Raw genomic sequence first — 27,931 nt, 5'->3', positions numbered from 1 at the left:
TTTCCTTCCTTGTCGCGATGTCCGTGTGTGGGTGTGCAGCTGTCCGCCTACCGTACTCGTACCGATCGTAGCACCGCCAAAAACGCGGGTCAAAGCGTGTCTTTGGAGTGGAACGACGTCACGTTACGGTATTTGCGTGAAACAATGCACATAAGGTTAACCGCTTCGGAGCGGGCAATCTACTTTACAGTACCGGTACTCGAGTACCAGTATTTGTTTGACCCGCGCTCGGACAATTGTCTGAGGTCTCGTGTAGTCGTTTTGTTTCGCGCATGGGGAAAGGGGGGGGGTCGAGGACAACCGCAAAAACAAGAACCGAGGGTTACTCGGTGTCGGATTTCACTTCTACTAGTTACCGGGTTAAACGACGTGGGCCACCTTCGACCTTTCTTTCCCAAATCGCCGAAGATTTACTGCTCCGCCGACTCCAAACATCGTGGACTCGGCTGTTGCGGTCAGGGTCGAAATACGAAATTACGGATTCGGTCCAAAATCGCTGGGGAAGACGCTCGCATGATACCCTTTGTGAATAAGTACCATCTTGGATTATCACCCCACGAGCACCAAGTTTCTTTTAAAACCGGACCGAAGGAATGGACAAGGCACGAATCGCGGTACTAATACGGCTCACACAGTTATCAATATAAGAGCGGGTTATTACAACTTCCAATCCGTTTTCCGCGGCCGGTTCGCATTCTGGTTACGAGGATCCGGCCTTCCAAATTAATATATGAATATCGAGATGGCCCAAGGGAACGAGCAGCGGGTAGATGCATCTCTGCTCCGACGGCCCTTTCTGATTTGGTTTCAAAACTACTAAGAGACATCCCGCTCTTTTCACGCGATGCACAGCTCTCTTCCGCGCATTGTAGCTGGTCCTTTTGCCATTTCGTTGAAGGGACGATGACATAGGGCTCACGCGGGGGTCCTGTGGTGTTGCGACCGGGAAGGCGACAAGTACGAGTACCGTACGAGTACAGTAACAGTAAGCTGGCAGCAGGTCTCGAAAGGGCGATTTGCGGCAATGTTCCTGATGATCGGGGAGTTCCGAAATTTCCTCCCTTGCCCGTCGAAAACCAGGAGATGGACCCCTTGGGGGTGGGGGGACCTTAAGCAGAGCCTCCCACTCGCTTTTCCTTTCAGCGAACGAGCGGATGACGAGCGAGCCAAGTACAATGCGCAAGTACCGAGCTAGTCCCGAAGCGACGTGAGGGTAGCGATGACCTCACGATGATGGTGATGATTATGATGGGAGCGCGCTCGAGCGCGCAGCCGCATGAAATTTATCCCCGACTTTGAGCGCACGCCGCGGTAAGGAGAAGGGAAAGGGAGGAGGGAGATGGTTTTAAAATACCGGTAACTAATACTTACTCGTAAGGTCCATGAGAGAGATTAGAAAGAGAGAAGAGGGAAATGAGGAAAAAGATGTACAAACCAACAAACTCACGGAGAAACAAAAGCAAACATATCAGAAAAGTATCCGATGAGAGCTAGTCTTCTCGATCCATAGCGACAGCAAAAAAAGGCAGATCTCCCACCCCCCGAAAAAGTTTACCTTACCCTGTCACAATATTTTTTTTTTTCGACCGTGATGAACAAAGCCCCTCACGTGACCTTGAATCTCGCAATGGACTGTGGTGCAACTCAAAACTTCCCAAAAGGTCAAAAAAAAAGAAATGAGAACCCCACTCAAGGATTATCTTTTCACGTCTTTTTGCGCAATGTCTCAGAACTCACACAGCAACCAGGGCAAAGAAAAATACCGTACTTGTACGAGTAGAATTATGGTACGAGTACTTGTGCTCGTGCATGCACCGCCACATACAACCCCCGGTTTTTCCCAAGCTGCTCCGGGGGGGGAAGGGAGTTGTAGGTTACCGTTTTGGAATAAGGTTGAAATCTAAATTTCGCGTGCGACCGACAAAACCACTGGAAGAACCCGAGGTGCCGCTGGATAGTCTTGTGTAACCTTTGGGGGGTGTAAATTTTTTGGCAAGGTGAAGAAGGGACGGACGGGCGGCGGAGGAGGGCGGGGACTAGTCTGTTTGTGTGCTGAGATGTTCTCGTCGTTCGGGGTTAGAAGCGGATTGTATCATACCTGTGCTAGTACTGTATTGTACTAGTGCTTGTATTTTCCACGATGCGAATAGATATGAGTACTGTACCCAACGCCATCTGCTTTCGCTTCTAGTTTTGCTTAGGCAGTTCATGTTGCTATACGTACTATCCTTTTTTTACTCGACTACCGGTATGGTATTCGTCGGCGGGAGCCCTACGCTGCGCTTTTACCGCTTACCCACCGGTGCAATATGAAACTCTTTTATAATATTATGATGATAGCATAATACTCGAGTACTAGTACAGCGGTACAAGTTACCTCCGGTCACCATCACAATTACACGATCACCAATAACTAGCTGATGTAAGCCCCTTTACGAGTAGTTATGATACGGTAGTCCAGAGAGAGATGCGATGCGCAACATCTCATTTCAACTCCCCCTCCCCCCCCTCTGAATTAAAATTGTATTTATTTACTCAATAAAACCCCGTTTACCCAGATGTTTTTTTTGTTTTTTTTTTTAAAGGAAGCAAAGTTTAGAACATGACGGGTTCGTCGGACATTAGACTACTAACTACCGTTACATGCCGTAATTTAACTTTTTCTTTTCTTTTCTTTTTTTCTACTTCATCTTTCTGATGAGTTCCGATCTCCTACAGTAGAAATTTTTTTGTTGTTGCCGCGGAATATCATTCACGCTATACCCTACTCGTAATTATTATTTGTTACCCTGTAATTTGCTTGCATTTGCAGCTATGATACTCGCCCGGGTGAATGAGTAATTGGGGAAGCGAGATGCATGATGGAATTGCGCGTGAGCTCGTACAGGTACGAGTGCAGTACTTGTAGCGGCGTAATTGGAGTTGCGGGGACGAATGAATGGGGGAGGAAAAGCTATTATGCAGGAATACATATAGTATAAGGTTGAACTCTTGCTTGCTTTGCGGTGGCGATGATGATGATGATGGGTGATGACGAATCGGTGCGGGGAGTTGGCGGGGAATAGGTTGGGGTTTTATGGGTGATGATAGCTGTTAAAGAGGTCTCCGGCATCGCGAACCTCACCGAGCATTCCAGGGTGCAATACCATATCATTAGTAGGTGCGGAAAGTCTGATAGTGGTGGCGGTGGCTTGTGTGTGGGCTGATGCTTTTCCTTTTGATATCATAAGTGTATATTGCTCGTGTGCTACACGATGTATGATGATGAGTTTAAGGTTTTCCTTCAGACTTGCCTGCCAATCCACTCTCGGGATTTCCAAGAACGCACAGGCAATTCGGAGCAGGAATTGGAAAGGCTGGGTTTGAGAAGTCAGCATGCGTGAACGCACGCACCACGCCCACCCCCTCTCCTTCTGACTTCTCCAACCACTACGCCCCCCTTCTTTGGACTATGATGCCTTCTCACCCTCTCCCGCTACAACACGTCGAGAGCTTGACGGTTTTGGGGATGGGATGTGTGTATGTGCTGGACCTTGCCCATATTGCAATTCCCATATTCAAAACTTTACGCTTATGTACTATACTTGTACAGTACTTTGCGCTTGTAGCTTTTTCGGGTCAAGTTACAGTGATGACTTGGTGTGTTGTTAATTGTTGTCGGCCCGTTAGAGGGGGGGCAACATGACCACGATTCTACAGCGCTGGTATCGTATCAAAATACCAATCTTTTTAGGCCGGGGGGCTCACGATAACCTGCTACCGTAGCTGAACAAATTAATTAGCTGAATATTTGTGACAAATTTCAAGTACTCTTAACGAACTAGCAAACTGGCTCGAGAGAGAGAAAAACTGTAAGGTACCCGTGGCAGACCAATTTGCAAACGACCAGTTGCAAATTGACTGATTGTGCTCATGGGATACCGATATTCGGGAAAGTTAGCCGTGAAGGGAAGAAGCAGGCGGACAGAAGGGAAAAGAAAAGAAAAAAGACATTATACTTAGACGCCCGCAATCCAGCGCTAGGAAATTGATTGGGCGGTTTTGGGATTCAACCATTTTTCCTTTTTCCTTTTTCTTCTTCTCTTGACTTTCCTTGCTTCTTCCAATAATTGTCGTCGTCAGAAAGTACGAGATTCAATTCGACCTCTCGGGAAGACACGGGGGGTTGTGGTGGAAGAAGGCATCATCATCACACTAGTTTTTTTTCTTCTTTTCTTTTCTTTTCTTTTCTGTCAGAAAAAAAAAACTTCTCGCCATTGAGCTGACGAACGATAACGGAACGCATTGATTTGTTGACACAGAGCCGATTATCAAATGTCACTCGCTACCTTGGGGGGAATAAAAACTAGCCGATGGGCTGATGATCTGTGGCGAGAGCCCTTTACTTTGCTGTCGTCTGTCATTCTCTATCGGCACTTTACTCGTAGCTTTCGGGGGATCCTTACGTAACTTTGCCTCTGGGAATTTCATGTTCCTTTTTGACTGGCTACCAGTAACTTGGTGTTGGAGGTACTCGTACTTGTGCCCTCTCCAGATTACCGGTATTCCCTTCCCTCTCCTTTCCTTTTTCTGCACCTCCTGCCTAACTCCCCAACAAAACTCCCACAGTTTACAACTTTCTTTGGGGCACAGTACCTGTAGGCTGAGGAGGGAGTGAGGTGGACATACGACACAGGACTCGTACAGTAACACCCTCAGCGTGACCGAGGAAAGGTGGGAATGTGTTGCACCGCCACATATCACCTCGGTCGTCCGACGCTGGCTTGTTCGCCCTCACTCACAACACCCCGCGTTATAATTCCGACCTGCAGTCATCATCGCACACAATGCGGAGCATGAATCCCGGAAATAAATTCATTTCAATGTCATGTATCTGGAATTGGCACAGTCCTGGGTATCAAGGGCAAGTCTGTCGAACCCCTCTGATTGGCCTAGTAGCCTCTCGACCACTCAGGGAACGGGATCCTCCCTAGCCACTGGGCGAGAGTTCGACAGACCTTCTTCCTTCACCAAAATTTAACGTAGATTGGCCGAGTAGCTGCGGAAAAAAAGGTTACACAAATAGTAATTTCGACGAATGAGCCAAGGTTCGGCAGACCTTATTCAAAACCCAAGCGCGTATCCTATTTCCGGTGAGGGGTGGGGGGTTTTGGAAGGCTGAGGGAAGGGGGGAAAAAGGAAAAAGGGAAAAGGGAGAATACTTCATGACATTGTTTACTTTTTTATATACCGAGAGCGTGGAGAGTTATGATAACGCGCAATAGACAAACCAGAGCATGCGGAGTTGAGAAACGATCAACACACCCACCCCCCAAAAAAAAGGTTCCAAGATTTGAGTTCAAACTAAACAAATCCCGGGAGATTTCACGATCCTTCCCTTTTTATTTTTCCTTCTGCTTTGAATTGCAAATTTTTGAGGGAAAACACTTTCCTTAGAGTTAGAGGAGCTACGGGAACCGCGGCACGGAGACTGACTGGTGCGGTCGGGGTCCTGCAGCGGGGGAGCGGGAGGCTAGTAGTTTTCAAAAGAACGTTTTTTGTTTGAGGTTACCACGCAAGAAAAAGAAAAGAAAAAAGTCTATGATAGGATATTCCTAAACTGCCTGCGTTTTCTGCTCGTTTCCCATCTCTTCCCTTCTCGTGCTCGTGTTCTCTCATTTGGGAAAGTTTCCCTTTTTGCTTCATCCCCACACATGTTCGGTTAGACTACTCGAGTGCGGTGCAAAGTGTACTGTACCTTACCTTTTTCAACAATGTAATACCGGTATCGTACTGTAAGAGTACTCGTACAGTACCAAACGAAACCCTTCTTCCCCTTCCCTTCCTCCCCTTCCGTTTCAGTTTTCTGTATGATACCACGCATACGGTACGTATACTTGCAGGAGTACTTGTACTTCTATAATAACCCTACGGTATATCTCCCCCTTCGCCGCGACCAGCCCCCCCTTTGTCTCACTTTTTGAGGGTTTGGTGGAGATTCAAATTTCCATGTCAACTGTTTTGCAGATTCTCATTTTTTTTTTTACTCGAGTACCGGTATTCTGCAGCGAGAATACTCACGAGGTATCATGCCTATCCCCCCCTCTCCCCATTCCCCGTTCCCCCACCACACCCACTTTGATTCAATGCTTACACATACGGATGCCGGTGGGTAGTCCGATCCGCGGGGGGGGGTGGACGATCTGAATTGAATTGAAGATTGAATTGAACTCCAGGATGGTATACCGGTACTGTATCGGTTTGGCAGGCGGGGCTACTGGTATGGCCTGAGGTTCTCACCTTTTCTTCTTCTTTTCTCTCTCAACTGCGTCTGGTCTCGGGTATAGTACCGGTAGGGTACTTCCTTCCTTCCCTCTTGTCTCCCCTCGTGGCTGTTGTTGCCTTGCAGTTGGGGTTTCGTACGACTGTGGGGTTGGGTGGAGGTGGAGGGAATGATCTTCCTCAATAACTTACAGCACAGACACTGTACGGTACTCGTACCCGTGCAACAGCAAAGAAGGAAGTGTGACCTTTTTTTTTTGAACCTCGGCCCAAGGCAAGGGACCGCTGGCCCTTTTTTTTCTTCTTTTCGCTGAGATGAGCCGGATGGCCGAATTACAATCTAGACCTTCAATGGACTATCGATACTGACATAAACACACAAGATGGTCGAGGGCGAATGAAACGGCGTTGAATTTTTTCTCTTCATCGAGAAAAAAATAAAAAATAAGCAAGGACAATTCGCCTCATCACTCCCATCAGTTTTTTTCGCCATCTCTCTCTCTCCTACCGTATTGGATTTCTGGAGAGGCACTGCTTGGCTGTGCTTGGCTGTTCCATCGCCTTTTCTTTCTTTCAAACCTTTTTTTTATTTACTTTTTGACCATTCCTTTCTCCCGCAGCTCTTTTGGCCGAACATGCATAACTTACACACATTCTGACCGGTAGCCAGCCAACCAGTCCGTCAGTCCATCAGCCAACCAATTCAAACCCATCCAGCTAATTAACTTATAATAACCAACCGAGCCTCGCGTTCACGATGAAAGTACTGATTCGGCGGGTGATCCCGCTTGTCGACCAGTCGAGTGGAGGAAGGCTGAATGTTTAGTTCTTTACCGCGAAAAAGCAAACTCAGCAAGGGTAGGATACGGTGTTGTACCGCGCAGTAACGATAGGTATGGAAGAAAAAAAGGAGGGAAGGAAGGAAGGAAATGAGGATGGAGAACAGAGCAGATCAGACTGAGAGGGAAACGACGGAATCCATCAACAAAATAAATAAGGGACCGAATTAAAAAAACCTCATGCAGGGACCCCCTCTGGCGCTTTCCGATGGGCAGGGCGGAGAAGGGAGGAGAAAAAATATACCGTATACTCGTCATCCGAACGTTTCCTGAATAAACTGAATTGAACTGTACTATCACATCACAAAAAAACACTCCCAAAAAAAGAATCAGGGTCCGGTCCAAAAAAAGATGAGCACAGTGCTCCTTCTCACAGCGATCTCACCTGCATTCCACGGTATGTACCCCACGCATTACTAGAAGATGGCATGAACAAGGAATTGAAGCCTCTTAAAGGGTAGGGTGGTGGATATTTAATTTCTGTTCAAATAGAGAGAAGGAGAGAGATGCAGATTACGATGAAACGAACCTATTGGAAGTTTTTCTTCTATCATATCTCAAGTCTGTCATGTCATGTACGAACATCATTCGTACAACGATAAGATAAATAAACCTCACACGGGAAACCGTGCTTCGAGGAGGAGGAAATTCTAATCAAGTGTTTTTTTTTTGGAGGCATGGGTGGAGATAAGAAATAGAAAGAAAGAAGAAAAAAAACGAATTTCAATATAGACATCGCTCGCTGGATGGATGGGTGGGATAGAAACCCGAACAAAACAAAATCCGAAAACCCTGTTTTCCGCCGCCAAAAAGCAATGAAGGGAACACGAAAAAGAATAATAGTTCTCTCGACCCCAGAAGACGATGAAATAGAGAGGAATAAAATCAACAACTACGGCAACTACCCTGTCGATGATGAATGAGTCCCCTTTGGAAGATTCCTATGGTGTACCGGTAACGGTGCGATGAAGTAGGAAGGAAGGAAGGAAGCGGGTGGGCCTGTCAACAACGACAAAAGAAAAACAAATGGAGGGATTAAACCGCGCAAAGAATAATGGAAAAAATAGCAAAAAATAACGATGCGAATCGCCCCCACCTTGGGCGAATTTGATTAGACAAAAGAGAAAATTGGAAATATGGATATGCGCTTAGGGTACGACTGAGTGTAACGATACGTCACGATAGTTTAAAGTTTCTGTGTCTGGGGAGAGGAAGGAAGACCGTGATCAGATCAAATCCCATCCTTCAATCCATTACCCGGAATCTCCATCACCGTTACCATCATAATAATCCCCGGCCTGGCCGTCGGAGTACGCAATGGCGCTGCCGGAATCGCTGCTGCCTACCATCTCAGGCGGGGTGGTCCAGCCATTGGCGCTGCTACCCTCGCTCTTGAAGCAGTATAGTCTTGCTTCGCCATCCTCCCCTCCGGTAACCATCTTGGAGTCGCTCAGACCGACGCATGTAACGGGGCCAGAGTGGCCGGTGATGGTGCGCTGACAGCGGCCTGTGCGAACGTCCCAAACCTTCACCATTCGATCCTGCGCACCCGATATTACTCGGAGGGAGTCTGCAGCTAGGGCCCACACGCCCTCGACGTGGCCGAACAGCGTTTTGGTGCATTTACCTGTGGCAACGTCCCAGAACTTGACTTGGGAGTCGAGCGCGGCTGTGATCATCTGCTTTGGTGGAGGCGCGCGAGCGCGGGGCCGATTGGGCGAATCCGAGGCGTTTGCTTCTCGGTACTCCTCCAATGGATGGTTGGGATGGTGGCGTGATGGGGGGATCTGGGGATTTGTCGGAGGGGAGAAGGTGGAGGAGGAGGAATCTTCTCCGTCTGTTGCTGCTGCACCTCCTCTCGGGGATTGATGATTTAGAAGTTGTAGAGGTATCACCTGCTGGACGTGGCCAACATGCCCCTCGAATACCCTTATGCATGCCTTTGTATCGAGATCCCACATTCTCACTGTCTGGTCGTCTGACGCGGAGAAAACTGTTCTCGAACCAGAGTCCAATCGCACTGAATTGACCCAGTCCGTATGTCCCTTCAGCGCGAAGCGGCTCTTGTCGGCAAAGTTCCATATCTTGATGGTCTTGTCGACGGAACCGGACGCAAGCAGATTCTCATTAAAGTGAACACATATCACGCCGGCCGCGTGGCCCCGCAATGTTGATATGCATTCACCTGTTCGCCAATTCCATATCTTTAGGGATTTATCGAGGGAGCCCGAAATAAGCTTTTGGTCGTCAAACATCAGCGCGCGGACTCCTAGGTCGTGTCCTACCAGGGTTCGGATCTCCTGCCCACTCTCGATGTCCCAGATCTTTATAGTGCGATCGTAGGAGCCAGTCGCGAGCGTGTTGTCGTCGAATTGTAGACACATTATTCCGTCCGAATGGCCTTGGAAGATCTTCTTCGTGCACCTTCCCCGACGCCAGTTCGATTCCACCTTATATCGTTCTGAGTAGACATCCTTCCAAGGACGGGTTTTTGACGGGGGGGGCACAACTTCGGATTCGGGGCGTTGGCAAGGCCGCTTCGCCGGTGAGCTTGGTGTCATCTCAACATCCTCACAACCATTGTCCGTTGAGCGTTTCCCATGAATATTGAGCAGTCTTGTCCCGGCAGTGATACTAGCCGTAAAAATCAAATCAGGTTCCTTCGCCCTCAATTCCATCTGCCTTTTCGTTGCCCTTAATCTCTTCCTCTCCAGTAGAGGGAGTCCCCATCCGCACTTGTCACACTTCCTATCGATATGCTGTTCGCACATCTTATGCCATACGACGTCATCGTCTGCTAACATTCTCCATCGATGGCTGACTTGTGCGGCCTTACATAAGGACGCAGTATCCAAATAGCATAGAATTTTGAACGCAATCTCGGGAGGAAGTGCGGTCAAGAAGTCAATGCGAATCAAGGTACTGAGAGCAGCGGATATAAAGGAAAGTTGAGGAAAGCAGCATTGTGTCAGGATTCCTTGTAGCATCATGTTTCTATGGATTGCTGGCGCAGCAGAGAATAGCGACCAAACGTGCGAAATCGCTTGCTGGTCCGCAGCGGGTAGCGTTTCCATTTGCTTTTAGGGCAATTAGCCAAATTTTCTGTCAGTCTTAGGTTCAAAAAAGATCCCTTGATATTTTCTCGCACCCCCAGATTTGTAATCAAACCTTTTGCAATTGCTCCATAGTAGGCTCGTCCGCCCGCCGCCTACATTTGATATCGGGCCTATGCCGATAACAATACCTTGTGTTGCCCTTCTCGGATTCATCTTGCTGTGTGTCTTGCTGACCACGCGGTCCCTGGGGCGCGTATTGTTCCGGGATGTGCTTCGACAAGAAAGGTCCGACGCCCTTTTTGACGTTCTCGGTTGCATCCGCTGGGATAGCGGGGACAAAAAGTTCTGGCTCGCTCTCGTCCATCTCCTCGGTGCAAGTATTGGAGTTGAAAATGGAGGAAATTTTTCGTTTTTTAGAGGGTCTTGCAGCCCTGGCGTCTTCGCAAGTGTTTTTCAGGGGCGGGGGTGGAACAGCGGGCAACGATGTGGGGGTGCGTGTGGGAGCTGAGGGGAGCCGTGGCAGTGGTAGTTTTGGAGGTGCGGTCGAGGATGGGGTGAGCACCGTCATTTTTGTCAAGTACAGAGCTGGGTTGTGGCGCCCAACCGGGGTTATGCTACGGTGCGAGATCTCTTGGAAGGGGTGGGTGTGGTTGGTTCTCGGCCACACTTTTTTGGTGGGGTGGCAGAGAAAAGCAAGATGTGATAAAAACAACCACTATCCCGCCTTGTCAATAACGTGTGTTGCAGGGGAAGAGAGAAGAGAGAAGAGAAGAGCAGATGTCGCTTCTGTCGGAGGATGGAGACGAAGGGAGGCGATATCTGGAGAGAATAATTATCGCCCTGTAATACTGTGCGTTTACTCTAGAAAGCTTGAGTCGTGGACCTGTGATGAGTTTTTAACGAAGGGGAGCGCAGCTTGGCTGGGTTAGGTTTTCCCTTTACAGGCTGGGAGCGTTACCTTGAAGGTTCTCATCATTTTGACGGCGATTGCACCATCCGCTACGGTAACTTCATTTCTGGACGAAACACCCATCTCGACATCTCCGAACAGGAAAGATACCGTGCAGTGCAGCATTCTCGGAGCTCTTGGGGAATCCAATAAACAAGGCGGGTGAGACCCCACAGCGGAAAATCTGAAATCTGAAAAACCCCGTACAATTCACCGTGTCCAGCTCTCTCTATCCACCCTGTCTGACCTTTGGAGTCTATCTCTCACCAGGACCCTTTTGCCCATTACCTGTATTTCAACTTGTTTCTTCTCGATCCAAGGATCATTACAGCCTCAATACAATCAATTTAGCTAGCTAAGCTTCGCTTGAAAGCTATCCCAGAATATACTTTATTCAAAAAAAAAAAAGAGTACACGAAAGGTTTTGGTGCTAACTCCCCTGAGACTATTTGTCTGCAAACACCCACGAGAGATCCTGAAAGAGCTCCATAGTGAAAGGGAAAGAAATCATCATCATCCCCTCTCGCAAAAGGCAGAACAAACGAGCTGCTACGTCGCTTCTCGGCCGTAAGGTACTCGGCTGCTCATAATCAGGCATCATGTCGCCATCCTCGCCGCCGCCTCCATCTTTGCCCGTTTCCGCCTCTGAGGCAGCAGCTGGAGCTGTAGGAGCTCCCCCTCAGTCTGTGGATCTGACAAACTGGTTCCTCGATGCCAAACGTTCTTTGGCCTCTGTAGCCTTGTGTGCTCGCGCAAACTCCTTGGTAGATTCCGCAAGAGGGGCCTTGCAGGAGGCCGCCATCGTCTCTTCAAAATGTCTCTTCTTACGAAACGCCTTGCAAGACCAGCTCTTGGTTGTTATCAGGGTGAACAGGATGATGCACTCGGTTCGGGAGGCTTCCAAGAGCGATTTCGAGGTTTGCCTGACCTTTTTCATTTTCATTTCATTTCTTTTATCATCTATCATATCTGGAGGGCTGTGGTTCGCTCCAGATTAGCTGTTCAGGAGATTTTCCTATTATCATCATCCTTTTTCCGTCGATTACAGGGGTCAGATGGGGTGATAGGTTTCTTGGGCTGGGGAGTGGTAGTTTGCACGGCCGTTGCTCATCTTCATGACGGATGGCGAAAGAGCGTTGTTTCGTTTTAAGTCTTAGATCGGGTGTCACTAGGCTGACTCAGACCGTAATAATTATGTAGAAAATTGTTGCGGACTTGGACAATGCAGATGCTAGGCTCAATCAAACCTTGGGAGTGCTCCGGAAGTCAGTGGTTGATCCCGCATTCAATCCTCCAGGTAATCCGGAACGCGAAGAATCTACACCAATGGCAACAAAACCTCGGACATTGCATGATTTTGTCGACGATGAGGGGATTGAGAACCTTAAGTCGAGATTGCGGCATTTGATCGATCAAGTGCAGGTATGTGGATGCACGACTCTTATAGGGTGTACAAAGATGCATCCAATCACTCTTTCCCTCAATTATGCAATTTCCCCCCTCTTCTACATCATTAGCTTACCAAAGCGGGCACTCGCCGTCTAGGAATCTCACGATGCGCTTTTGACGTCTTTAACTGAATTTGATGGGGATATCTCGGAGCTCGATACGACGATCAATAACCTCACAGAGTTCGCATCCAATAATTCGCAAGGCGGGCGAATCACGAGCGAATCTATAAGGCCCCAGATACATGCCCTAGAAGAGCAGGCGGGGGCAATGGCAGGGCTACTCGAAGCTTTGACCCAACATTACGATCGTTGTTCTGAGGCGCTAAAACAATCTGAGCCCACTACAAATCACAATCAGGAAGGTGGAATGATGGGTATGGCGGAGAGTATGTCACCAGAAGAGAAACAAGAGATGTACAGGGTCCTTGAGAAAGACGCAATGGAGGTGGACGATGTCGTCACCGAATTGAAAGAAAGATATAATGATATGGAAAACATTCAATCACATGTCTTGGGACAACTCGAGGAACTGAATATGTTGCGCCACAATACCTATGCTACCTTTGCGCTTTTTGAGCAATTCCAGACCAATCTAGGCTCTTATGTGGAACGCATGCGAGAATTTGAGACACAGCAGGAAGGGTATGCAAGGGGTATGGAGGATAGACTGGATGAACTCTGGCAGTTGGGTGAATTCTACGAAGGTTTCATAAGCGCCTACGATGCTATGGTAATAGAGGTCGGCAGAAGGAAAGGCGTTTCTGTCCGAATGGAGACCATCATTCGAGATGCTATGAAGAAGCTACAGGTGCTCTACGATGGTGAATTTCCCCTTTTGATCTGCCCTGGAACCTGCATACTATCTCTTTACTACTCTTTTTTTTTTTTTTTACTCTCATCACTAGCCACACACCCTCCTACGTCTAATTGATGTCTTAGATCTTATTGCCTTGAGAGTTCCATTTTTTTCTTTTTCATTCATATCCCAAATCCCGAGACCTTGTGTGGAACTAACGGCAGTTTTTTGGTCTCTTGCAGATGATCTAGCAGATAGAGAGGCATTCAAGGAGGAACAGGGCCACCTCTTGCCGGTCGACATTTGGCCCGGTGTCATGGATCCACCTATCCGTTCCTCGGTAGTCAAGGATACTAACGGAGCAAGTGAGCTGCCGGGGATTAGCAAAGAGGTTATTGAGCAGGCTCTAGCGCGGCAACAGCAGCAGGGCAAGGGCGGGATGTAGAAAGGGCATATCTAGCTCCAGCAATGGCGGGGGAGGGACCGCGTGTACAGGAGGAGGAGTGAGAGAAAAACCTGAATACGCTGCACAATGAGATATGATGCAGGGATTCTGGCAATACAAACATGCAGATAAGATTCGAAATCTGCTCCAATCCTACGCATAGTCACAGCAGGTCGCTTCGGTGTGCCGTGCAATGAATGATCTACAGGTATCATATTCCTTTTTATCTTTTATCATTTTCGCTTTTGTCTATTTACTTCTCAGAAACCGTTCTTTAACTTGAGCCGGCCCCTCTCCTTGTCGGATATATCATTTCTCCGAATTGCCCCCCTCGTATTTTATTTTATTTTTATTTTCCCCTTTGACGGGGCATTTAGGTCTGCCTATGCCTGCACGTCCCCTCAGAGCTGGCTCATGGATGATTTTGGCGTTGTTTTGTTTCGATTCGTCGCAACCCTTTCTTTTTCTCTGTTCCTCGTTTACTTCCACTATCTGGTTCTTGGGGCGTCGAGGGGTTTATCCATCCATTCATTCATCTATTCGTTCAAGGGGTGGTGAATCTGTACGAGTATGCATATCATACCAATACTATATATTTACGATATCTACCTAACTTATGGTGTAAGTTACCGTATGATAACCAAGCACATCATTTTGCATACCACCTCTTCTGGCCTCCTCCTCTACGCTCCTGGTGCCGCCCTACCATCACCACACGGCCACCTCATCCAGTATCTCATACGGGTAATAGGCTAATCTAGGTACACACAATACCACGCTCTCTCCTCCATCAGGGGTCCGTCCCCTTTTCTCCGCTCGTTACTTGCTGGTATATTCCGCAAATAAAGTAGGTTTGAGGTCCGATAACCGTTACCGTTTGTTATTTGGATATTAAAAACGGGAATTTCAATAAATGAATAACCAGATAAAACAAAATAGAGTATGTACCCCCCCCCCTCCGTCCAGAATTGACATTACCGATGCTCTTGTGATTTCTCCCTTAATATACTATATGATAGCACAGTGCAAATGAAGTTTAATCATTTATTCTCCGGAATGTTTCCGTTCCGACACGATAATGTAACGGAATCAGTTCTCCTTCCCTTTGTATGTGTGGATGTACCGTCTGGAATTCTGTTCTTGTAGCAGTTGCGATAGAAGCTAGATAGTACCGTATGAGTGCTCGCGGGCCTCTCTCTCTTTTCTCTCCTCTCCTCTTTCGGCGAAAAGTCGAGCAGTTGCTTCTGCGGTACTCGACCAGCACTTACTTCTCCGCGTCATAACCTGCGCTGTTCCGTACCCCGTACAGTACAAGCACAGTTCATACATAGTACACATAGACCCGCACGGGCAGCCCATTGCTATCATCATCATTTCCATCATTATGTGGGGTACCGAGCACGGAAGCTCAGATGAAATTTTTTTTTTTTTTCCTTTCCCTTTATATTTTTTAAAACCCTGCCAGAGGGATCTACAAAGTCCTGATAAGCTGCCAGTGTTTCATCCCATCCATACATACACACATACAGTACATACTGTACATACATCCATCCATCCATCCATCCATACCGTTTTCTCGTTCGTTCGTTCGTTCGTTCCTTATCAGACATTAACAGTGGTACGACTTTACCTACCGTATCATATCATATCTGTTTTTGCCCTTTTCCCTTTGTGTTTTTTTTTCTTTTTCTTTTTTTTTCTTCAGGGAAGGATTTCCCCTGGAACATTCCGTGCAAGTACTCATACAAGTACCGAATTGCGACATTACAGTAACCGTAACTTTGAAGAATTCGGGTTTTTATTTTATTTTTACCTCCGGAGTTTCTTGTCTTACACGTACAACACCGGCACACGGGAGGGAGGGAGGGAGGGAGAATCATTACTTAGTCTACAGTCGACCATCCGTATCCACCACCAACTTGCTCGATATCCGTGTTTTTGTCACAGTAAGGGGCGCACTCACATCTTGATATTATGATATGATATAATTTTTTTCCTTTCTTTTTTTTTCCTTTCCCTTCTTTCCCTCTCCCCGGCCTCTTTCACCGTCATGGTCCAACAAAGAATGGAGCCGTATGTACCGGTAGTCCACCGGCAGTACGAGTACAACAAGTTATCAACAGTAAAGAAAAAGAAAAAGAAAAAGAAAAAAGATATCGCCTTGTACCGAGACATGGTTGATTGATTGATTGATTGATCGCGTCGACATACAAAAAGATGATAGATCTCATCAAGTATCATGCTAGTGCAGGTACAAGTACGAGTACAAAAAGTACCGAAGGAGGTGTGCGGGCGTCTTGTCTTGTCTACTCGTACGAGTATCTATCTATCTATCTATCTATCTATCTATCCAAGACGGGTTGATTTATCTACGGTATCTAGGATTGCAGTGGTGTGGTGTATAGTTCTACTTGTAAGTCCACCATCACATCTCTCATACCCCCCCCTCCCCTCCCCGGATAAATTGCTTTTCTATTCGTTTGATAAGGAAGGGAGAAGGGGGGGGGTTGATATTTATTACCGTACTCGAGTACTCGTACCGGTATGATAACTCAAAGTATGGTAGGCGGGTAGGCGAGCGGCTGAAGTAAGGGTTAAAAAGAAAAGAAAAAAAAGAAAAAAAAGGGTAAAACTTGTGTTTTTATGATATTTACATTTTACTGGATGGGGAAGGTTATTTATTTATTTTCTATTTTATTTTGTTTCACGACACGATTTGATAGAGAGTCGCTTGATTGTATAAATTTATATGAGGCTCTCTCTCATTTGTTCCTGACAATCACATGTTTTGGTTTGGAACCGCACCATACAATACGGTACTACGGTAGTCTGCCGGTGGTATGATGATACAGCAAACCGTGAAAGGATATCATTCAGTTTCGAAAGGAAAGGAAGAAAGAAACGACACACACCATCACGGGGGTATAAAAAAAAAATGAAAAAAAGATATACTCTCCAAACCAAACTAAAAAAAACCGAAAGCCTAGTCTAGTACGAGCACCATACTCTACCACCTAAACCCGCAACCGGTACCGTTGCCGGAACGGTAACTTGTTCGAATAGGCAAACATCATGTTCACTTCTATGCCTTCTTTCCCCTCACTCACTGCTATGAGGTAGTTGTGCATATTGTAACCGGGATGGACCAATTTGCCAACCTGTTTTTTGAAAGAGGGAAAACGTTGGCTCGGTCGCACCATCCACCGCAGGTATCCCCCCCCTCTTCCCCTTCCCCCCTCCTCCTTTCTACCGGTATCATAATACATGTTATCCCGACGACACCCCGGCAGGAACTGACCACCGTTTTGATTCGGCTGCGGCAATTGGTTGTTCGGTTGCTTACTTACTTACTTATGACACGGGAACCCGGGGGGGAGGGGGGGGAGGGTACGAGCATATGGTGGAGGATTGGTGGGTCGGAATGCAGCTTGGTGGTGGGTGTACGGTACTCAAGTACCATACTTTACGGGGATGAGAGAAGTGGATGCACGGTTGCCATTCGACCATGGTGCATTGTGCTGCACTTTCTGCTCCGACCTAGCCTGCCTTACCTTACCTTACCTATGATACAATTGTGATACCTAGCTACAGTAGCTGCTTGCTGCCGGGCGCATGTTAACTGTACTTATCTTCGTCTCGTCCGTGCAGTTGGTGCAGGTGGGTTTATAACATTTATTTTGAGGACTTGGAAAAAAGGGGGGACTTCCCTCCCCCCCTCCCTGCCTTCCTTCTTTGCCTCCGGCGTTACGGGATGGATGGAGGGCATACCGGTACATGTGAAGGAATCCGAGTTGGTGAGAATCGAATGACAGAAGCATACCGTAAGGAGGAGGAGTGGGAGAGCAAGAGTCTCTGTAGGGAGGGAGAGAGTAGTATGCTCAAGTTGGAGATTGGATGCACTGTAGCCAAATTGGTTAACTCTGCTTGGTTAATATCTCAATGCTTGGGGTTCGAGGGAGGGGAAAAAAAAAAAGGGAGGAGGGGGGGGGAAGAAGCGGTACGATTGGAATGAAGGGACAGGATTGGCTGACTGACTCGTTGGCTAGCTAGTAGAAACGGGTATGAATAGGCGCTGTTCGAGTGAGCGGTCGTGAGAGAGGATGCCTTGTATGTAACTGTGGCTCATTACTGCATTGTGAGGAGCATATCATACCAGTGGTACAAGTACGGATGATGCTGTGTGGGTGTTGCGAGTGTCGCGTCGTGTGTGGGGTCGAAAAAAAAAAAAAAGCCTTATTGGCGAGGTCATGCTTGGGTAACTTTGTCGTGACCTGCCCATTCCTAGCACAATTCATCCTGAATGGACTGGTTAGAGCGGCGGGCATGGTCTGAGCGCTCTAAGAAAGCCAAAAGAAAAAAAGTGTAGAATGGGTTTTGGAAGGGAAAAAAAAAAGAGAGAGAGAGATCCAGATTGACTGAGCAGGCGAGCAGGCAGGCAGACAAATTAGCCAGTTACAAGATCAACAAACCTCCATTCGTTCGATTCCCAAAGGCGTTTCGAATTTGATAAATCCGAAGCATTAGGGGCGGAGCTGAATGTATGTATGTACGTAGGTTTTAAAAAGAAATAGACTAACTTAGCTTCGTCATTACCTTCATCTGAGCAGAACAGCTCATCAATTGATCCGATTGAACTTCTTTTTTTCCTTTTCAATTTTAACCTTTCTCTTCAAGCGAGCTGGCGAATGGACGGACGAACGAACGAGGCTCTTACCCCCCCCTCTTCTTCCTATCCTCCTCTTTCCTCTTTCCCTTGTCCCGTTCACCCCATAACCACCTCACCTCACCTCACTTCTTCCCGTTCCTCCATTTCCCCCTCTCGCGTGCACGCCATTGACGTTGCTAACGAGTGACCCCCCATGTCTGCATTGCGGGGTACGGTGCTCCATTTGCGTAGTACAGTGCTTTACTACGGTCCGATAGGTATCGTAGGTACGTGCGTGACACACAAACCACTAGCTAGCTGACCGCAGATAGATTGCTGATGTGGAAACCCCCCAAATCAAATTTCCCACGATGAATTTCAATTTCATTTACACCCCCGATTGTGGATGGTGTTCCTTCCTTCCTTCCTTCCTTTTCTTATGTATCGTGGGTTACCCCTTGCTGATCGATCGATTGTTCGTGCGCTCCTTTTGAAATACTCAATGGGCTGGTCCAGTCGGACGGGTGCCTTGTTGATTTGTTCATCTGCGTTGGAATTCATCGACTCGATGATGATGATGATGGGAGGTGTTGGGTAAGGTTGGTTGTTTGATTGCTTGATTGTAAGTATAGATAAAAATGGAGAGGAATAAAGGTAGCCCTGATGAACTGTACGTACATGTTATCATAGTTAGTTTTTTTTTAGCCAGTTCCAATTTTTAAAAAATTTTTAAATCCGTTTTGCGAATGAAAAAAAGTACTCATGCCGGTGAGACTGTCATCGCTGGCTGGTCAGCTAGCTGTTACCCAGTGCTTTCCTCTCCGTCGAATTGGTACTCTGAGGGATAGATGGGGGTTATGTACCTGCTACACTCCCTGTTGGTCAATTCCAGCACTTAGCTCAACTAAACAGGTACCCAGAGATCTGGTAGTTTTGACTGAATCTAAATTATGTTTTTGCACCACCCCACACCACCTCTCCCGTGACTGAGTGTTTGATTGGTTGCATGTCCCCGTGCGCTTGGAGCTTTGGTTCGATATGATGCTGAGTTAAGTTAGTTCTGATCGCTAGGGCCATCGTCACGGTGCGTCACTCGTAGATTGGTTCCGTGCCGTTGTGCCCGAGTGCGGTGCGAAGTCGGAAAGAACGGGCTGATTCGTCTCCCTTTTCTCTTCTCTTCCCTTAAAATTTTTGGAAACGTCGAGAAGGTTTTTTTTTATTGTCGTGGTTGCTGTTTGAGTGGGTTTGGTTGTGAATTGGACTGGTTTGGAGCTGAGCTGAGAAGGAGAAGAAGAAGAAAAAGAAAAAAAAGAGTTCGAGGATGGTTTCGTGGTGGCTTTTTTTGTCCCTTGTCCTTCTTTTCTTTTTGGGGAGTGAGGAAGGGAGGGATCTTCTTTTGTTGGGTTTGAGACTTTCGATGAAACCATAGTGTTGGCGGTTTCATTATATCGTGGTCATCTTTAGGAAAAGTAAAAAAATAAAGAATTAGGATCTGATTATATCGGGATCTGATCTGGAACCCCTCCTCCTCCTCCCCCTCCTCCTCTCCCTGCGCTTGCGCTTGCAAAATCCGAGTAGGCCACCCCCTCAAGAGCACCACACCCCCCAATCCTTCACTCTTCTATGATTCCAGACACAATTGGCCGGTGAAGTGATACTTCCGGAGAAGACACCTTACAGTGATTGGAATGGGCTTTGGACGAATCTCCAGCCACCGGTTGAACCCTTAACCAACCCAAGCCTCTCGATGAAGGGTAAATCACTACAACCACCGCCTCCAACATTCCCCAACTCCAACGCTATCATCATAGTTATCAAAGAGAAGAATAATCCCGACTCGCATTGACCATATTTCCGGCCAACACTCCTCACTTGCCCCGCCGGTGTCCAAAAGACACGCAAACCCAATTCGTCCATCGCACGTAGATAGAGATTAAAGGTAGCTCAGATCTGTGATGTGATTGAGTTTTCGGAATCACAGATATAGAGGGGTTCTGTAGAGATAGAGAGATAGACAGAGTAATAGCCAGATAAGCCAGCCAAAGATCTATCCCTCTCCATCCCATGGGCAGATTATCCTGTCTATGTGGAGACACGCTCGGTTTCATATCAAGCTGCTGTGTCTGTGCGGAGCAAAAAGTGGAGTCTGCGTGACTCTTGAGATAAGAAGGAGGGTGGCTCCTCCAGACTTCTTTCTCTTTTTCCCACTCTCATGGAATTTATGGTAGGGGTGGGGGGGGAGGTGTGGTTTCACCATGGGGTCTTGTCTGGTCATACCGGTATGCTATGTGGAAAGTGTGATGGTGACAATGGCGGTGGTGAGGTGGTAGTGGTGGTGGAAACGGCAGTGGTATTTGGGATAGCGATACTCTGAGATATCAACAGCTGATGGCTTTAGATGTTTGAAGATGCGAGGGAAACGGTCACCAGGAATCACTCGGTTATTCGGACGTATCGGATTGGATACTGAGCCATCCTGAACGACTTGGTGATATGATACGGTGTATACGGATCGTGGATTTGGAGGGGTTGCCATGGGTGGAGTAGACGGATCTTGGGACTTGGTGTAACGCATACCGGTGTTAAGACGAATCAGCAATGAATGGAGGACAAGATGGAGCCTGGCTCAATAGCTCGATATCCAGGGCGGACGGGAGCAAAGTTTGGCGTTGGAGATGTATGGGTGTGTATGAGGGTAGCGGGGGAACATCTTTTGTCCTAGGAAAGATAGGAGGGGGGCCGGACTAGCTCCACTTGGGGTATAAGTGAGCAAAGTACTCGTATGAGCTAGAGGTTTGTTGGTACCGTCCTATCAATCCTGAATTTTTTGACCCACAACGTTGATGAGATGTTAGCTCTCCGGCGGGTAATAAAAAGAGAAGTAGTATGCTTTGCAAGCTGTCGAGTGAAGACAATATGATATTAACCATATAGGGTGCAGATATTTGACGCCATCGCACAAGCATTATTTTCTTGATCATCCCAAAAAGCATGGGGCTAGCGTCAAGCCACCGAGGTCCTTTTCCAAACTTACAACATATCTCTCCTCCAGGCCTCCGAGTGCAACTTCTCAATATCCTTAACCTCTACGGTACCCTTAACAGACTCATGGGCGATGGCCTCGACAGCCGCCTCCGCTACAACCCCAACCTTCAACGGTTTATACCCCGCAGCCCCCAGTAACGGTAGCTTTCCGCCGAAAAGTGAATTCACAGCTGAGGCGACACCAATCAACCCTGCCAAGGGCATGGTGACCGGGCGGGTAGGGTCGTATAGGAACCCTGGACGGAGTAGTATTGGGCGGAATGGTTTCTTGGATGTGGAGAGGGCGGTGATAGCTGCTTCAGCTTCTCTCTTTGTAGAGAGGTAGCGGCTAGGGAGAACTATGGATCCACTGGCTGCAGAAATATAGACGAATGAAGAGAGAGTTTCAGGCGCTGCCGCAATAGATTCTTCTGCAAGGGTTATGGCTGGGTGGATGTTAGGATGCGAGGGGTGCTGGCGGGATTGAATTACTTACCGGAATCACGATTCATCGTCTCATATGTCAGCTGCGGTTTTTCAGAACTGTTCTCCTTCAATGGATTCCTGGAGGTTCCCTTGGCCGAGTCGAAAGCCCTACAGATGCTGGTAATTGGGTTTTCTTTTCCACTCAAGGCTTCCTTATAGTCAGCCTCCAACAAGATGCCCATGGAATGGACCACTGCTGTCGCATCCTTAAGATACTCCTTATAGGTTGAAGGGGACAAGAGGTTTGCTCTGGCCCAGGTTACCTTGCCAGACCATTCCGGGGGTGTCGGAGATCCAAAAGTTGTGTTCCAATCGGGTTCGCCGGTGCGACTGAAACGAGGGGAGAAATCAACCTAAATCAGTGATGGTGCGGAGGAGGCTTTCTGGGAGCTTTGTTTACCTGACTGAAGTTACAGTCCAACCCCGGGAAACGGCTGATTTGCAAATGCGTGAACCTGGGCGAGGTGGTTAGTAAAGGCGTTAAAATAATCACAGACAGGGATATACCAAGAAAGCCGCTTCCACCACAAACAACAAGACGGGGTGTTTTTGTTGCCATTGGAGTTTTGGGAATTTCAAGGAGGTTGGGTTATCGTGGGTTGAGCGATAAAGAAGGAATGATGGGGGTAGGATGGGAGATGGCCTGATGTTGATGGCATGACGTCTGGCCCAAGGTGTAAGTAAGGGCTATGGTAGTTCAAGGGCTAGTTCAAGGGTTAGTTGGAGGCTCAAAATGTATGATAACCCGTCTGATTTTCTGATTGGTCGGGTTTCTGGTTGCTGGTCTAGATTCTCTCTATCATACTCGAGTATGATACCTTGATAGATTGGAGAAGAGTATGGTCCGTTTATTATTATTATTCTTGATTAAAAAATGCTTTAAATTGGTATTGTGGCTCAACATGAAGCAACAAAATATTTTGGTGTCTAACCTCAATCTTATAACCCGCAAGCAATATGAGAGCAAAAACTCAAAAACAGCACCGCCGAAGCGCAACAAATCTAACTTCTAGTAGCCTCTAGGCCCTTTACATCACTATGCACCCTATTATGAAGTCTCTAGATGAGCTAAGACGTCAGTGGTTCTCCTGGGCGTGGAGAAGCTCCTCTCTTCTCGTGAGATCCTTCAAAATCTCACCAAGCCACCATTTGTGCATTCTCAGATCCCCAGTCAACTCCGGGTGAAAACTGGTTCCAACGACATTTCCCTGACGAACAGCAACAATGCTACTAGCATTAGTGCAGCTCTCCTTAAGACCCACACAAATTTTACCGACTTCCCCTTTGGGATCGGACTCGTGTCGGAGTCCATCGGTAGCACCGAGTCCTTCGGCAGGTAGCAACCTCCTCTGGAGTTGGCAAAGTATCTCCACATTCTCGTTATCACTAAAGCACTCCTCGATCGCTCCCTTGGGTTTCTTTGATGGTGCGCGAACTTCGACATCTTCCGACCACTCTTCTTTTGGAAGGATCGATTCAACAATTGGCGCTCGGATGAATACGCCTCGGAATGGTGCTTCATCATTCCCAAGAAAACTGAGATCCAAAGGAGCATCGAAGGATTCTACTTGACGACCGAAGTGATTGCGGTTCACGCGAACAGAGAGGCCCCCGATAAGAGCTTGCCCGCCTTTCTTGGTACGGTTTGCGGCTTCGCTGAGAAGGATCATGCCGGCACATGTACCCCAAGTGGGACGACGGTGAACTTTAACAAACTCTCTGAGAGGCTCGAGGATGTTACTGCGTTCAGCAATCAAAGCCATTGTAGTGCTCTCTCCACCTGTTTTCGAGTTAGCTGCTAGGTAGAAGAGTTGTCCCTGGGGGGGTTTACCAGGAATAATTAGAGCCGAGCATTTCTCCAAATCGACTGGAGTCTTGACTGAGATAAACCCAATCTTCTTGGGAGTTTCTATTTGTTCCGCAGCTTTCTTCAACAACTCTAAGTGTTCAGAAAAGGCTCCTTGGAGAGCTACTCGTAAGGTGATTGTTAGAACTACTGCTTTCCCAGGTTTTCCACCCATTAATAAACAATCGAGAAAAGAACTATCTTACCAAGAACTCCGACGGTGATGCTATCATTGCCTGACATTTTTTTAATGCGCTGCCTGTAGATGGGATGTTTGTTTGAGTCGCTGAAAACTAGCCTGTTGGCGATGCAATGTTTCAGTGGACCAATTTTTTTCACCTTATCGATAAGGAACTTGGCATGCGGGCGGCTCCGTTTTACCCGGGGTGTTTCAGTGTGACAACATCGTGCTGAAGGACGTGGTGGACACGCAGTCAATTACGACCAGAGGATGCGGCCTTGATATGAGAGGCATGTAGCGGACCTCCATCATATATTTATTTTCCCGGTGGTTTGTACAGTACTCTATCCCATCAACAACAACACCCCCTCAATACCCTACACAAGAGGTCTCCCACAGTGTCTGTTACGAGACACAGGGCTCCCATTGGAGGTACTCATTTGGGATTTAATTAGGTATGAATCAGGTGGTTTCACAAGATATATCTCTAATTCGATCTCCCTGGGCAAAGCTCAGGAAAGCGTATACAATCTATGAGTTGCTATTAAATTGGTGGATAAGGATTGAAGGTCCTGATCGAGAAGTTCACGACTATGACAAATCTGCTGTGTTTAGAGCCTAGTGTTTTGAGGGCGGAAACTGAATTAATGTTAAGTGCCGTGAAAGCACGACCACCGCTAAAATGATTCCTGACATGTATGATAATATTATAATTTTATAATGGTTAACGTACGGAGGTACAGCTCCTAAGTTTTGTATGTTACGCAGGTGGCAGACACCACAATCACTATTAGTGTAACATACAAAACTTAGGTGCGGTACCTCCGTACGAAACGGCCAAGCGGGACGGCGCACGGATGCGGGACAGCGAATGGCAACAATGTCAACCACGGTAATAAGGATAGAAGTTGCCCAATATACATGCCGGAAAGGTGAAATATATATTAAATGAAAGCCCTGAAGCAGGAGGACTCAATTCTGGGCTCAATTTTGTGATAAGAAAATATTAGAATACAAAAAAACACCTCCGGAAATGAAAAAGAGCAAAAACAGAAGAAATTAGAGAAGAGAACAAAAAAGATTACTTTTATCGTCTCAGAGCCATAGAAAATGGACGATCAGGGAGCCTTCAGTTTGTAGGAGTTGCTAGTAGGATGGTAGTAGGTGCTGGCAGCCGTTGTCGAGGAGGTGGGGTTGGTGAAGAAGGGCTAGTTTCTGTGTCTTTATTGTCACTTAAAAGACCAGCAGATCTAGGCAAAACAGAGGAGGATTGTCATGAGCAGGTAGGTATGATGAAGGTAACTCTGAGCTGGCGGGGGTGGAGAATAGGTGTAAATCTTGTAGGTTGGACTTTTTGAGGTTTGGTAGCAGTGGGAGTAAAATAAAGGAAAGTATTGGTAGCTTTCTTTTCCTTCTTCTTTTTATCATCCTTCTGACGAATATCATAAAGACATATGGCTTCCTTTCAATCAATAACACAGGTAGTAGTCATCCATCATTTATCTGCTTTTGGTGCAACATGAATTGCCTTTTGCTATACTTGTTGCCCTGCCACCTCTGATATCTCTAAACTAACTTGTACCATTGCATCCAGATCTCCCAACCAGGCAATCATTTTCTTCAATTAATCATCTGAAGTATTACCAACTGCTTGAAGAACTTTGTTGGTCCTCCACTGAAAATCGAGGCTCATTTTTAGAGTTTTCAAGCCTAATGACTATGAGGAAGGACAAATGAAGGTGGAGAAGGTAGTGGTAGAAAACTGTGATTAATCCAATACAACTTTTGGCAATAAGGATAGAGGCTACAAGACTGAAAGGCAGATTTAATATTATCATAAGTGATAGCTTTCTCACATGCCTTTCATAAAAGAGACTAAGGAAATCCCTTATGAATGCCACTACCTTGCTGCTGAGAAACGTCATCTACTGCCAAGCCATAGAAATATTAAAGAGGACCAAAGACAGTGACATCGAGTAGTTGTACAAGATGTGTTGAATGTGAGGGTAGGTATAGTAAAATAATCTCATTCTCAATAGAGAATATATAAAAGTCCTAATTAGTATGTGAGGAATGCCTGTCTAGAATGATGAGGCGTTTTCAGCCTGCTGCAGAGGGTGATGCAAAGCAGTTAAAATGGTGTGTGATGTACTTATACACGAGTATTTCATCTGTCCACCCTTTTAGAGAATAGGCTAATAGTGCATCTGGATTATTTAAACTCCCATATCAACTCATACAATGTCCTACATGTGCTTTGGAAATAATGAATAGTGGAAGACAGATTCCTGAAGTACAGATTGTTTTCAGATCTGTAATTAGCTCCCACTTTCCATCATAGGTTACACAAGAATTGCTTTGTCCTATGCTGGTTATTACTTTTATCTGAACTGATATTTCTATCATAAATCCCTTTCCATCAAGGTTGTAGGGAATGTTAGAAGTAATATTGTGTTAAGTTTGAATGTAATTAAACTTTTAGAAGTATTTAGTGATGTCACAAACTAGATTGTGACAAGGCAGATTGATGAGGAGAAACAAAGAGTTTCATATAACTCATGCTTGTGAGTCATAAGGATTTATTGTTATGCGATGACTCACAGTTATGAGTCATATGATGTTATAACTTTCACGTGTGTCTGTTAGGCGGAGATAACCTGATAGACTTCAGAGTTGTCTAGGCCAACCAAGATTCCTTTTATAGACGGAGTTTATCTAGGAAGTTGCAGATTATACTCGTTTTCGGTTATGATAACTAAGAGCAAAGTAAAGTAGGTAAAGTAAAATAGAATTATAAGAACAATATTATATTGCTATAGTGTCTTCTCCATTACTTAAAGATATCTAAAAGCTTGGGAGACACTTCGATATTTATATTCCGCATCTGAGTATTTGCAGACTACATCAATTTATCATACAACCATGTAACTCTCTCACAATACCAGGTTTTCTTCAAAGATGCAAACACCTGGAGACTCTGAAAATCACCACACCCTCTTTGATAATTATGATATAGCCAACTAGGAACCATGCTATTCCCAATAGTAATTATCCAATCATCAGAGTCTTTAGACTTATGGCCTAGTTCTCAAGTTGAACTGAGTTGGCTCCAAATATCTCTGTCATTGATGAAATGATCAGTTTCATCTGTAGGTTGTATCTGCAAAGTTAGTTGTAATTGCAATGTTCCTACATTGCCTGACTTCAAATCTTTATAACTCTATATCCAACTAACAAATATTTTCCAGAGAACTTCCTACTAATTTGCTAGAAGCTATTCTACCGGATTGACAGATAATCCCTCAGTCGGCAACCCTTAGTCATTTTGAGTAATGGGGTTTCAATTGCTGTTCTAGTATTAGGAATCATTCCTGCAACCTTAGCGTATTCTTTGACCCAGTTATAACAATCTGTAAAGTCCATTGACTTCTGCAGTAGTATTTCTTGGAGTTCTAGACTCTTCTGGTTATCGTAGGGTAGGTGTGAATGTAATGGTTTCTTGTTGAGATCCTTTACGATTTGATATAATCTCTTTGCGAAAACTTCTCGTTACTTATAGCCCATGCCAAAGATATTACATCTTTGAAGTCTAGTAACTCTCTGAGTAGTTGACAGAATTACTCCATTCTACTTCCCAAAGCAAGCCAAGATCTCCTCTCATATACTCTGTGAACAGGTTCTAGCCAGATAGACAGCAGCAATGTATATGGTGTTATTCTTATACCTTCAATTTTGTGGTGTTATAGTCACAGGGCGCAACTGAGATTAATATGTATAATGACATGTGGGACCGGTAAGGAGACTGGAGGGTAATGTTGGAGGCCGGAGATTCCTATTCTGAGTGGAGTTACCCAACTTAGGATAGTTTCTAGGTATCAGATCCCGGTATTCCTAATAGTGTCTTATACTTATGAGTCATGCATGCATGTGATGCATTTAGCACATATGACCT

At 46.4% G+C, this 27,931-nt stretch overlaps 6 protein-coding genes; 2 read left to right on the top strand and 4 right to left on the bottom strand.

Annotated features, from left to right (window-relative positions):
- Positions 1–144: 144 nt before the first annotated feature.
- On the top strand, positions 145–1,539 carry GSTUM_00000401001 (uncharacterized protein; the record flags this gene model as incomplete). XM_002837569.2 has 1 exon in its annotated part: positions 145–1,539. The coding sequence occupies one exon, from the start codon at positions 145–147 to the stop codon at positions 619–621; it is 477 nt and encodes a 158-aa protein (XP_002837615.1). The 3' UTR covers positions 622–1,539.
- Positions 1,540–2,450: 911 nt separating this feature from the next.
- GSTUM_00000400001 (uncharacterized protein) lies at positions 2,451–4,098 on the bottom strand. XM_052355745.1 has 1 exon: positions 2,451–4,098. Exon 1 carries the CDS (start codon positions 2,970–2,972, stop codon positions 2,778–2,780), a length of 195 nt encoding a protein of 64 aa, XP_052211715.1. The 5' UTR covers positions 2,973–4,098; the 3' UTR covers positions 2,451–2,777.
- A 3,636-nt stretch (positions 4,099–7,734) lies between these two features.
- GSTUM_00000398001 (uncharacterized protein) lies at positions 7,735–10,880 on the bottom strand. XM_002837567.2 has 3 exons: positions 10,269–10,880; positions 9,736–10,177; positions 7,735–9,609 (listed from the first exon to the last, which is right to left on the bottom strand). Exons 1-3 carry the CDS (start codon positions 10,722–10,724, stop codon positions 8,354–8,356), a joined length of 2,154 nt encoding a protein of 717 aa, XP_002837613.1. The 5' UTR covers positions 10,725–10,880; the 3' UTR covers positions 7,735–8,353.
- An 8-nt stretch (positions 10,881–10,888) lies between these two features.
- GSTUM_00000397001 (uncharacterized protein) lies at positions 10,889–15,005 on the top strand. XM_002837566.2 has 5 exons: positions 10,889–12,022; positions 12,306–12,527; positions 12,651–13,377; positions 13,595–14,365; positions 14,424–15,005. Exons 1-4 carry the CDS (start codon positions 11,705–11,707, stop codon positions 13,795–13,797), a joined length of 1,470 nt encoding a protein of 489 aa, XP_002837612.1. The 5' UTR covers positions 10,889–11,704; the 3' UTR covers positions 13,798–14,365; positions 14,424–15,005.
- A 6,467-nt stretch (positions 15,006–21,472) lies between these two features.
- On the bottom strand, positions 21,473–22,511 carry GSTUM_00000395001 (uncharacterized protein; the record flags this gene model as incomplete). The annotated part of the gene is made up of 4 exons (XM_002837565.1): positions 21,473–21,912; positions 21,963–22,282; positions 22,353–22,407; positions 22,460–22,511. The coding sequence occupies 4 exons, from the start codon at positions 22,509–22,511 to the stop codon at positions 21,473–21,475; spliced, it is 867 nt and encodes a 288-aa protein (XP_002837611.1).
- Positions 22,512–22,864: 353 nt separating this feature from the next.
- Positions 22,865–24,086, bottom strand: GSTUM_00000394001 (uncharacterized protein). XM_002837564.2 has 4 exons: positions 24,005–24,086; positions 23,784–23,921; positions 23,405–23,732; positions 22,865–23,197 (listed from the first exon to the last, which is right to left on the bottom strand). The coding sequence occupies exons 1-4, from the start codon at positions 24,039–24,041 to the stop codon at positions 23,029–23,031; spliced, it is 672 nt and encodes a 223-aa protein (XP_002837610.1). The 5' UTR covers positions 24,042–24,086; the 3' UTR covers positions 22,865–23,028.
- Positions 24,087–27,931: the final 3,845 nt, after the last annotated feature.

Source organism: Tuber melanosporum, assembly GCF_000151645.1.
Source record: "Tuber melanosporum whole genome shotgun sequence assembly, scaffold_193, strain Mel28".
In the NCBI taxonomy this organism is placed as follows: domain Eukaryota; kingdom Fungi; phylum Ascomycota; class Pezizomycetes; order Pezizales; family Tuberaceae; genus Tuber; species Tuber melanosporum.
This window is presented reverse-complemented; position numbering and strand designations above follow the sequence as displayed.